This window comes from Vulpes lagopus, chromosome 11, assembly GCF_018345385.1.
Source record: "Vulpes lagopus strain Blue_001 chromosome 11, ASM1834538v1, whole genome shotgun sequence".
NCBI classification, from domain to species: Eukaryota; Metazoa; Chordata; class Mammalia; order Carnivora; family Canidae; genus Vulpes; species Vulpes lagopus.
Window position 1 is genome coordinate 16687918 of NC_054834.1, and position 12057 is coordinate 16699974.

The 12057-nt window shown below is 40.5% G+C and overlaps 1 protein-coding gene across 1 annotated transcript in view; it reads left to right on the forward strand.

The window, feature by feature from the left end:
- RELN (reelin) overlaps positions 1–3021 on the forward strand; it is a 477996-nt gene extending 474975 nt beyond the window's left edge. The window contains 1 exon segment of the mRNA XM_041722153.1: positions 1913–3021. Coding sequence (XP_041578087.1) covers positions 1913–2009 — 97 coding nt within the window. The 3' untranslated portion in view covers positions 2010–3021.
- The last annotated feature ends 9036 nt before the right edge of the window (positions 3022–12057 follow it).

Sequence of the window (12057 nt, forward strand, 5' to 3'; positions counted from 1 at the left end):
TGGTTTCTCTTTAGGGGTGTTTTTTTTCATAAGGAGAGAGAATGAGGAGGCTAGTTTAGAGGGCCACTGTAATAACCCAAGGAAAGGGCTACAAGGTGATCTGCCATGCTGCGAGGAAGATGGCTAGTGCCAGGCCCTGTATTTTGTGACCAAAGAGGTAGATTCTTTCTCCTGACACTTGATTAGTTCATGGTAATTAGATCCAGACTAAAATAATAAGATCCAGACATCAAATAATAAGTCATGGATAAATTCATTTCATCCTTCAACTATGAAATTGGAACTGAGAACTTTGATGCTGTATGTAACACTGTCACATCAGGGGAAGAAGGAGGGCTAGTGAAGCTACTGAAGATAAACCTAATTGTTTGGTGTTTTTCTCTACAGTGTCTTCAGAGTGTACTCTACCTTCCATTCTGTAGTTTCTAGTCTTTTCATAAAATAGAAACCACCTAGAGTAGAAAGTTATTAGCACTTCATTTTATTTTATAAAATATATTTCAATGTGAATCTTTTTATCAGGTTTCAGTATAGATGCTGTTGCTTTTTGACAAAGCATATCTGATGACATTCACTTTATGTATTTGCCTTTGAGACATTTTATTATAAATTTTCTTTTCTAATGATCAGACAACTATAAGACCCTCATTTTAAAGGTTTTTGTGTGTTATAAATGTTAGTATAACGTGCTTAAATATAATACCTAATATACTAGGTAAAACAGTACCATTTTACAACTTGCCTAGTATATTGATCATAACTCAGAATATGCTGCTCGGTGCAAAATTACCCATTCCCTCCTCTTTACCCTGACTCAAGTTCATGTCATATTGACCTTCATGATGAAATCACATCACATGACATCATCCCACTCCAGATACATTTTATGTTTCCATGAAATTAAGGAGGAAAAATATTTTGTGTCTAAACAGCGTTTATGAGACTCAGTGAATTTGAAAAATATTGATAGGCTCATACTTATAAACCACATTTTGATGCCATATATAGATATGTTGTCACTCGGGCATCAGTGTGTGAAAGCAGTATGATTCTTTTCAGTGATGTTATAGCTAATGATCCTTTTTAAAGCATGTTTTCCATACCAAAACCTTTAACAGCTATCTCTATCAATATTATGCAACTTCCTACAGACTCTGAAAATCTATTTTCAGTACTTTAATCAGCTTCACATATAGTATGTATGTACGCATATGTATGTACATATCTGGAGGAAATATATACAACATGCACACAATTATACAATTAATTATATCTTCTTAGTATTTTGTGATAATTTCTCCAGTGGAGTGTCTTTTCCATGAGACTGTGTTTATAGGCCCCAGATGCTTACTGTTTGTAGAAGGCCATGAGAAAAACTTACTTTATTTTGCCCAAGTCTGATGAAACAGGAAGGGCAGCCTGGTTCAGCTAACAACTTTGTTTTTGCCTTTTAAGCTTTAAATGAGAATGTTTGCTAAAGGAATCAAATGATGTTTCCTACTTGTTAGAGACGTGTCTAAATAAGGTAATGGGTATAGCACACACTTCCTCTCAAATGAAATCCACCCAAGTAAATGTAAAAGTTCAAGAATATAATTCAAAGAGCTGAAATAATTCCCATCTACTTCCACTGTGGATCAAGAGAACTTACCTTTTTTTTTTTTTTTTTTCTGGTTGGAGATCACTACTGAAAAGAAGGGGATTTCCTCAAGGCCAAAGGCAGTGAAGACAGGTGTCAACCTTGAGTTATTCTGTCCTGGGGTAGCAATGTTAGCATGACCTATTAACCATGAAAATTTTCCAGTAACTATCAGGGTAACTTAGAATGTAGACTAGATTGCACTTTCAATGATGGGACTTACATGCTCTTTCTCCTTTGCCTCCCCACCTCTATCCTTTCTGATCCCAACAGCACTCGCAAACAAAATTACATGATGAATTTTTCACGACAACATGGGCTCAGGCACTTCTACAACAGAAGACGAAGGTCACTTAGACGATACCCCTGAAGAATCAAAACTTTTATTTTTCCTTCCAACATGTGATGTGTTGCTTCCCGTTCTTTTAAATCGCGCACTGCATCTGGTATCAGGAAAATTCTATGAAGGACTTGATGACTAACTGGAAGCCCTTCTCAAGACCAAGTGTATACCACTTTCCCACACTGTGAACTAATGACAAGTGACTTATTTTCTCATAAGTAAATGTCTTCATGTTGCTGTGTCCGTGAAAATTGTGATCTGTTGTAATATCAGTTACAGTGGCAGTATGGAAAATAAGAAATAGTTTAACAGAAAAAAAGTTTAAGCACAAAAATTAAGAGATTTTATGTTTAAAATGGCATTTAGTACAGAATTTCACCTTCTTGGTCACAAAGCTATTTAAGTGGACTGTATTTCAGATCTGTATCATGTTTTATATGATTAAATTATCATTGTTTGTTCTTTTATGTATTCTCTTCTACAGTATAATACATTGACACTGTATTTACTTGTTTTGTTGCAATATTTTGCTGCTGAATTTCGGGCTACTTCTATTCTGCAGAAAATTCATCGAGATACCTACTCAAGAAGATAGTTGTAAAGATATTGTATCTCCTTTAATATACTCCTTAAAATGTATGTTGGTTTAGCGTTGTTTTGTGGATAAGAAAAATGCTTGACCTTGAAATATTTTCTACTTAAAAATTGTGGTTGAAAACCCTATCTCCCACAAAGTTCCCATCTCCTTGTCTAAGGGTTTTTTAAAGTGTTCTGTGGCTGATTTACTAACAGTAACTGCCATTTCGTGTCTGTGGTAACAGAGTGATTTGTAAAACAGTGGATGTTCTCATTGTGTTCTCTTCGTGGACTGTTTTTCCTGTGGGTCATACTCATTCCTTCTGAAGAAGTTGTGCCAACACCAGCAACAGTATAATGGCCCTGAGGCCCTGAACTCTTCTTTAACCTAACCGAAAGGTTGTACTCTAGGGTGAACCAAGCTAAAAGCCCATGCTTAAATAAAAATTATGTCCATAAGCCATTTGAGACTCATTTGTCTTTATTCATTTTTAATTAAATCTTGTGTAGGATTTGTAAGCCCGATCAGTTTGGGAAAGGAAGGTGTCAAATATATTCACTGTGTTGTTTCGTCATTGTTAATAACAATTATGAAGCCACACTCTCAATGTAGCTATGTTTCTCTCGTTCAGCTTTTTCTATTAATCACTCTGTAATTACACCAAGAAAAGTCAATAAAGAATTCTGAAAATTATTGAATTCCTGAGAATTTTGTTAGCTGCTAACATAATGCCTGCCTCATAGTAAGAACGCATGCATTCATTCAGCAAGTATTTGTTGATTGCTTGCTATGTGACAGGCACTGTGTTACGTGTTGACAATAAAAATGGCAATTGAGGCATTTTTCCCTGCTTCTAATGTCTAAAAAATAAAAAGTATATCAATACTGTTGAATGTGTGATTTCCCAGAGGATAAAAAAAATCTGCATAATAGAATAATAGAAGGCAGTAGTAATTCTCATTGAACAGGAAAAGGATATAGGATGATCCCTCTGAGAAGTTGAGCTAAAATGTATTTTGAGTTAGTATCAAATCCATTGTGAATCATTGCTTTGGAGATACAAGGCCTTCTTTTGTCTGCCTAATTTAACATATTATATATTTTATAATTAATTGCAGTACTTGGCCCACAAATGTTTGTAACCATTGTATCTTAATTGTTGATTCTCTTTTCTTGGTTCACAAATTGTCTGCTGCTGGTTTACCATTTGATGGCATATTTGGTTCATTTTCTAGTTGGTCAAAAGGATTGAATTTTTCTCAAAGCCTGTCTTTCCAAGTCTTGGGTGTGTCCCATAGAGCTACCAGGCGACTAGGGCTAAGATATTTTATAGTGTTACCCTCCACCTGTCTTCCTACCATCAAAACAGGGTTGAACTCCCTACCAGTCCATCTCAAAGTTTTAATTTTTTTTAATTTATGATAGCCACAGAGATAGAGAGAGAGAGAGGCAGAGACATAGGCAGAGGGAGAAGCAGGCTCCATGCACCAGGAGCCCGACATGGGATTCGATCCCGGGTCTCCAGGATCGCGCCCTGGGCCAAAGGCAGGCGCCAAACTGCTGCGCCACCCAGGGATCCCCTCTCAAAGTTTTAATAGTGTAAGTGGGGATTTACATGTAATTGGCTTATTTAATTTGAAAATGTAGGCAGTTAGAGTAGGACTTGAAGCATGCTTAACTAATATTGGAAGCTATAGCAATGGGAATAAAACAACAAGAAGAAATAAGAGATACAAGACTTTAAAAAGAGGAGATAAAACTCTCCTTAGATGCAGTTCATAAACTTATCTTCATCAGAAGCCCAAGGAACTCTGAAGATAAAAGCATGGAAATTAATAAGTTGAAGTTGCTAGAAACAAGATCAATATATAAAAATGAACAGCATTTCTAAACATAATGTATAATCAAATAGAAAAAAAATAATAAACCACCAATGGAGGAAAAAAAATAAAGGAAATAGACTAAGTCCCAATATCAAAATTAAACAATGATTAGAAAATTTTAAATGATATAAAACCATAAAAGGACAAAGAAACTATAGGATGGAGACAAACATAAATGATGCCAACAAAATTTTGGAAAATGGAAAGTGTGAATGGACCAGCAGTAACTAATCATACTGTAAGAAGCTAACACTCAACTGTCTACAGAGAAGGGAGTTACATCACAGAACACAGACGATGTAGAAACTGGAGAGAAAACTGCCTCTGGAAGCAAGGAATAGGCAAGAGGATAAAAATAAGGGTAGTGGTTAAAATTCTGAATAAGGAACGATTTCTTTCATCCCAACATCAACAGGAAACTCTTTCCCATCCTGACAAGGGACAGGTTTATTTTTTTGATATCTTGAATCAGAGAGGTTGAAAAAGATGTAGAGATTTCAGGAAGTAGGATAAGTCTAGTATTTTTTTAAGGTATTAAGCAAAAGCCTAGCAGTTGAAGGGCAAGACCTTCTCTCCCTCACCACACAACCCTTTCATCTTTCAACTCCTCGAATCCTGGAATCGGGCCTCTATCATCCAGACAGAACACTGAAGCATTCTTCTCTTGAAAAAAGACATATAGACTGAATTTTGAGGAATTCCGTAATGAACCAGCCAGATCAGCTTGCTCACACAATTAGCTCCCATCAGCCTTTCTTACTCATAGTAGCTTTGATTGTCAGAAGCGGAGAAAGGATGGCCTAGTCAACAAGTGGTACTAAGACAATTTGTTTTTCAAGTGAAAAAACAAAACTAGATCCCTAGACATATCATTACACAAAAATAAACCCCCTTAAGGCACCTGGGTAGCGCAGTGGTTGAGCACCTGCCTTTGGCTCAGGTCATGATCCTGGGGTCCTGGGATCAAGTCCCACGTCGGGCTCCCCACAGGGAGCCTGCTTCTCCCTCTGCCTGTGTCTCTGCCTCTCTCTGTGTGTCTCTCATGAATAAATAAATAAGATCTTAAAAAAAAAATAAACCCCAGTTAGATTAAAGACATAAATGCCAGAAGTGAAACTTTACAACTTTTAGAAGAGAATATCATGTGGGATCATGAGAAGAATGGATTTTCTTAAACATGGCATAAAACAGACAAACCATAAGAAAAGATTATAGGGTAATTGGTCTGTAGTTTGGATTCATTTGTCGAGCTTCTGCATAACAAGAGACCACAAAGTTGAAAAACCAGCCACTGAATAGGAGAAGATAAAGCCACAATATGCAATCAATAAAGGACTGGACTCTAGAAAATATAAAGAACTCACACAAATAGATAATGGAAGGTAATGACATAATTTGGGGGTCACCCATCTGGCTCAGTTGGTGGAGCATGCACCCCTGAACTCAAGGTTGTGAGTTCAAGCCCCACGCTGGGCGTAGTGATTACTTTAAAAAAATGATAAAATCTTTTTTTTAAAGGTAATAATGTAATTTTCTTTAAATCACAAAGAATAGGGATGAAAATTCACTGAAGGAAAAAACTGAAATGGCAAAAGATTAAGGTGTTCAATCTCACTAACAACCGTGGAAACATCTTTTAAAACAACGATGCCATAACCTAACCAAGGAGGCAAAATCAACCCAAACATAGTGGTGCTGGAAGGAACTCTCATACCTTGCTGGTTTACATTGGTACAACTTTGTTTTTAAAATGTAGGTTTTAGGGATCCCTGGGTGGTGCAGTGGTTTAGTGCCTGCCTTTGGCCCAGAGTGTGATCCTGGAGACCCGGGATCGAATCCCACGTCGGGTTCCCGGTGCATGGAGCCTGCTTTTCCCTCTGCCTATGTCTCTGCCTCTCTCTCTCTCTGTGTGACTATTATAAATAAATAAAAATAAATAAAATGTAGGTTTTATTATTTTCCATGTCTGGTGAGACCAGCAGGTCAGGATACAATTGGCATTGAAAAGATAGCTTGTTTCACACAGTTCCCAAGAGGAGGGGGCATGCGGGACCACACAGTGGTCACGGGGCATCACTAGGGTCGGCAAAGAGGCAGAAAGGATGAGGGGAAAGCATGGGCTTGAGCCTCTATTGTGTCTCCCTGGGAGAGGAAGGCAAGGCAAGGTAAGCACACTCACAATTGGCTACTTAGAATCACTTCTGCAGGCTCTGGGGGTTAGGGACTGTTTCTAAGGCCCTGGGATGATTAGGGCAGAGGAATATTGCCTCCTGAAACTTAAGAGCTAGCAGAAGGAAGCATTTCAAGGAAGGGCAGTCCATTGGTTCATTGGCATGTGAAAGGGGTAATCCTTGGAGAGTTGTTTGCTAGCCCTTGGAAGGGCAGTCTCAGTAAGGCTGCAGATATGAGGGCATCAAGAATATAGAAAATAAGGGGGCACTAGGTGGGCTCAGTCAGTAGAGCATGTGACTCTTGATCTCCGGTTGTAAGTTCGAGCCCTACATTGGGTGTTGGGATTACTTAAAAAAAAAAAAAAAAAAAAAAAATATATATATATATATATATATATATATATATATTTAAAAAGAGAAGAAGAAAATATAGCTAATACAAATCTCTGTAGAGAGCAGTGTGATATCAGTAACACTGAATATGTTACGATATCAGTGAGGTTGAACGTACATGCAGCGTAATGCAGCTCCTTCTAGATATTTATCACAGGAAAACTCTCACATGTATACACAGAGAGATGTGTGCAAGAATGTTTGCAGCAGCATTGCTTGTTATTGCAAATAATCAAAAGCCAAGTGTCCATCAACAAGAAAATGGATAAATTGTGGTTTATTTATATAATACTTTATGGTATTAAAGTGAACATGCCCATTAACAATAACAACAAAACAAGCTGCAGAATTATATAGCACGATGCCATTTATCCGATTTTTCAACTTTGCAAACAAATATAGTTGACCCGTGAACAACATGGGTTTGAACTGCATGGGTCCACTGATGTGTAGATTTTTTTGGGTAAATACAGTACGTTACTGTATTTTCTCCTCCTTATGATGATCTTAATAACATGTTCTTTTCTCTGGCTTACTTTATTATAAAAATACAATATATAAGATCTAAAACATACAAAACATGTGTTAATCGATTTTTCACTTTGCAAACAATATAGTTGACAGTAAATGGTTTGAACTGCAGGTCCACTACGTGTAGATTTTTTGGAATCTACGTTCTATTTTCCTTATGTGGATCTTAATAACAGCTTTTCCATGGATTATTATAAAAACGAATATTAGATCTCAAAACATACAAACTGGTTAATGATGTTAGTAGGTATAGTAAGTAGTAAGTATTAAGTTTGACAATTACTCAGATTTTCAGCTCCACTGGGGTTGATACCCCCCACCCCCATGTTGTTCAAGGGTCAACTGTACTACTTGCTGCTTACGAAATACACGCATACGCAGCAAAAATGCAAGAGCATGTGTGGGAATAGTAAATACAAATTCATGACAGTGGTTTCCCCAGGCAGGGGAATAAGATCAGAGAGGGGCATGTGGAAGACATTAACTCTATCTAAAATGTTTTCTTTCTTTTTTTAAAAGTCAGAATAAGATACAGCAAAATATTCAGCTGTGAAAGAGTTGTGTGCATACAAAAGTATTTTTTGTCTTATTCTCCATTTTCATGGGAAGACCTGAGTGTTACAGCAAGAACAGTAAAGAATCAATAGGGTTTGTCAGGCAGATTCACTGGGGAGACCTATTCTAGGAATGAGCAATGTGTGCAGGAAATACAAAGGTAGAAACGAGCCTGGATCCTTTGCGGGGGGGGGTTCTCAGCTCTCTTGAATTTGTGGAGGGGGCATCTGGGGAGCAACCCAGAGAGAGTGCGGGAGGCTAGTGCTTGGTGCGGGGGGCGGGGGGGGAGAGCCGGGAGCCAGGGAGGGAAGCAATTTCTCACACCAACGAACTTCAGCTTTAATTCTAAGGCACCAGGAAGCTGCTGGGGGGCTTTGGGCACATGACCTTTGGATAAATCCATCCTGACCAGGGGATGGAGAGCAGTCGGAGTCAGTTGACAAAGGAAGCTGGGACACTAGAATTCATGGGTAGATCTGGGACAACAGCTGAGGTCTAATTTTAAATCATCTGAAAAGAACTGTACTAAGGATTCACGCTTCTCCAGAGTAACTACCTCACCTACAAAATACAGTAGTGAATGCAAAAGCAACCATGAGTTTATTTATCGTGCAGAGAAAGAATTATTAAAATTCGGAAAATTCAGAAAAGACTTCCAGTTCAGAGGTGTGAGGGCTTTGTCATCTTACTGCATCTCCCATTTAGTCCTTTGGGTACTTATTAGGAATGAATTTTTACAGGTTTTTTTTTTTAATGCAACCTGATGGAGATTGATACTCTCTCTATAGACACGGAGAGCACGCAGTGGTGGGGAAGTCGGCCACTGCCTGGGGGCCTCATTACGCGATCTCGGGGTCTGCACCCACTGTCTAGAAATCATGTCAGTGCAGCAGAGAAAGAGGAAGCTGCGACTGAAAACATAACTTTTTTATGGAAAGAGTACTAGAAGAATAATATATGGATATATGTGTGAATAATAAAAAGGCACAGAACTGTGTGCAGGAAATACTGCCTCGTAATAGGGCCAGTAAACTAACTTAGGTGGAAGTTAGCACCGGATGGACGTTACCATCAGGGAAAGCAGACATATCGTGGTAAGTCACACAACAAATTCTGTTCAGAAAGAAAAGAAAAGCTTCAAGAGCCAAAAGAAGGAGTGCTTCAGTGGTGAAATTTCAGGTTATTTGTTCAGGTTTTGGCAAAAATGCCGTTAAAGTCTTCCACTCTGATGGAGTGGACAGCCTGTAAGCCCAGACCTACAGTCCATTCCGCTGGACCCATTCCAAACCCTTAGTTCATACAAACACTTGCTTTTTGATACTTTAAGTACCTCCAGTGAGTAGCTTCCCTCCCTTGCCTCTTATAATCAAGAGCCTTTATGATCAAGAAAATGAACCTGATCCTCAAGTAAAGAGATGTTCAAGCACCGTGTAAGCCAGAAATAGACAATTAAAAAATTTTTTTGAAATTAAAATTAAAATTAAAAAAAAGAAAGAAATAGACAATTATATCAATACATTATCTCTAATCCTTGGAGGTCACTTTCTTCTCAAGTCCTTATTACCTCCATGCTGCTAGTGACCTGGGCAGGGCTAGGTTTTATGGGCCTGAAGCTTATACAATTTGACGTACCTCTGTTTAAGAGAAGGAACTCAAGGGGCACCTGGGTGGCTCAGTGGGGTCAGCATCTGCCTTCGGCTCAGGTTATGATCTCAGGGTCCTGGGATCGAGCCCCACATCGGGCTCCCCACTCAGCGAGGAGTCTGCTTCTCCCTCAGCCTCTCCCTCTGTGCTCTCTCTCTTGTTCTCAAATAATCCTAAAGAAAGAACTCAAAGTTATAAATGCAAAATTAGGTACCATTATATTTATATATTTATTTAGAAAAGGAAAATGAATCACAACACAGTCCAAATGTACACAGTTTTGAAAGCTAAGAAACATCATAGACATTATCTGGAACTGCCAGACTTCAGTAAGACGGGTCAGAAACACCAATCTGTCATCCAATACAGTAAGATACAGAAACCAGGCACCTTCACACAGAAATGAACTATCGATATGAAGAGCTAATAACTAAAATGCTTCTAAATTTGACAAAATCTATCAATCTGTAGATCCAAAAGGCACAGCAAACTTTAAGCAGGGTAAGCGCAAAGAAAAGCGCTCTGCTGCATATCATACATAATTAAGTGGATAAAAACTGCTAGTATGGGGCGCCTCTGAGGCTCAGCTGCTCAAGCATCTGCCTTGGGCTCACGTCATGATCCTGTGGTCCTGGGATCGAGTCCTGCATGGGACTCCCATCAGCGGAGTCCTGCTTCTCCATCTCCCTCTGCCGCTCTCCTTGCTTGTGCTCTCTCTACCAAATAAATAAAATCTCTAAAAAAAAGGTTTTTTAAAACTGCTGATAAAGGACAGCCTGGTTGGCTCAGCAGTTTAGTGCTGCCTTCAGCCCAGGGCGTGACCCTGGAGACCTGGGATTGAGTCCCACATCAGGCTCCCTGCATGAAGCCTGCTTCTCCCTCTGCCTGTGTCTCTGCCTCTCCTTCTCTCTGTGTCTCTCATGAAAAATTAAAAAAAAAAAATCTCTATTAAAAAAAGAAACTGCTGATAAAGAGAAAAACCTTGATCATTGTCCCAGTCCCAATTTTTTTTCCTTCATGAGAGACACACAGAGAGAGGCAGAGGGAGAAGCTGGCTCCCGATGCAGGACTCGATCCCAGGACCCCAGGATCACATACTGAGCCAAAGGCAGATGCTCAACCACCAAGGCCCCCAGGCGCCCCTCTCCCGTTCCCAATCTAAGACAAATTCTCCCCTACTGCTCTGAGTTCAATCCCATCCTGCCTTCTCAGAAAACTTACTGGCAGGAACTGGGAAGAGTCTGAGACTTTACCCTGTTTGCAAGCCCCCGCCCGGGGCAGCTTCCCACTGTTGCACGGATACTGAGAGAAGACACAAGACCCCCAGGGAGGCCGTAATCTCTCCAGCTCTTCTAGGATCTGGCCGCAGTCTTGGCCTCTCCTTCTAGGTTTCCTCTTACTGTTCTGTGTTATCCTGGTCTCCTTGACAGACTAGGCCTCTTCCACTTGGATTATTACAGTAACCAGCACCCGACTGTCCTCTGCGTCCGTTTTGGTCCCTTGCAACCCATTCTTCAAGCAGTGACTGGATTGATCCTTTTTCAGCGTGCACCTCTGATCATGACCCCTCCTGCTCCAATTCTTCAAATGGTTCCCCAAACCTAAACTCAGCATCTGACCCACCAGGGCTCACAAGTCTGGCCGGTGCCTTCCCCTCCAGCTTTGCCTTGTGCTCCCCCACTCTGCGAGCTCCACCCACAGTGGCCAGCTCCAGGCCCTCTGCACCCGCACCCCTGCTCCTCCCCGCTGGAGCTGCTCTGCTCACACCTACAGGGCCCCGGCACCTGCCAGCTCCTCCCCGTGTCACCTCTGCCTGTTTCGGGGGACAATCCACACCATCCGGATCTGGATTGGATTCTGTATTGACCTGTGGTCACGCGTCTGGCTTTGCTCTGCTCCCCTTGAGAGCTTCCTAGTTTGCAGTTACACTTTTCTTAATGTGATTGAGCAAAGTGTCTCCTCTCCTGCTAGGCTGTAAACTCTAGGAGAGAGCAAAGTGCCCCTTGCTCCCAGGGTCGGCCACATAGTGTCTAAGACAAGCGTTGTGACAGCAGGTAACCCGGTGCTATTTCCCAAAGCACAGCGGGGGCGCTGGGGGGCTCAGGGGGTGAATGTCCTACCCTTCATTCTGGCTCAGGTCATGGCCTCAGGATGGTGAGATGGAGCCCCCGCCAGAGCTGGGTGCTCACCTGGGAGTCCGCTTGAGCTTCTGTCTCTCCGACTCCCTCTGCCCCTGCCCCTCCCCACGCTTGTGCTCTTTTCAAATTCAAAAAATTTTAAATACATCAGCACCTAAATAAAGAAATAAATGAATGAATGAA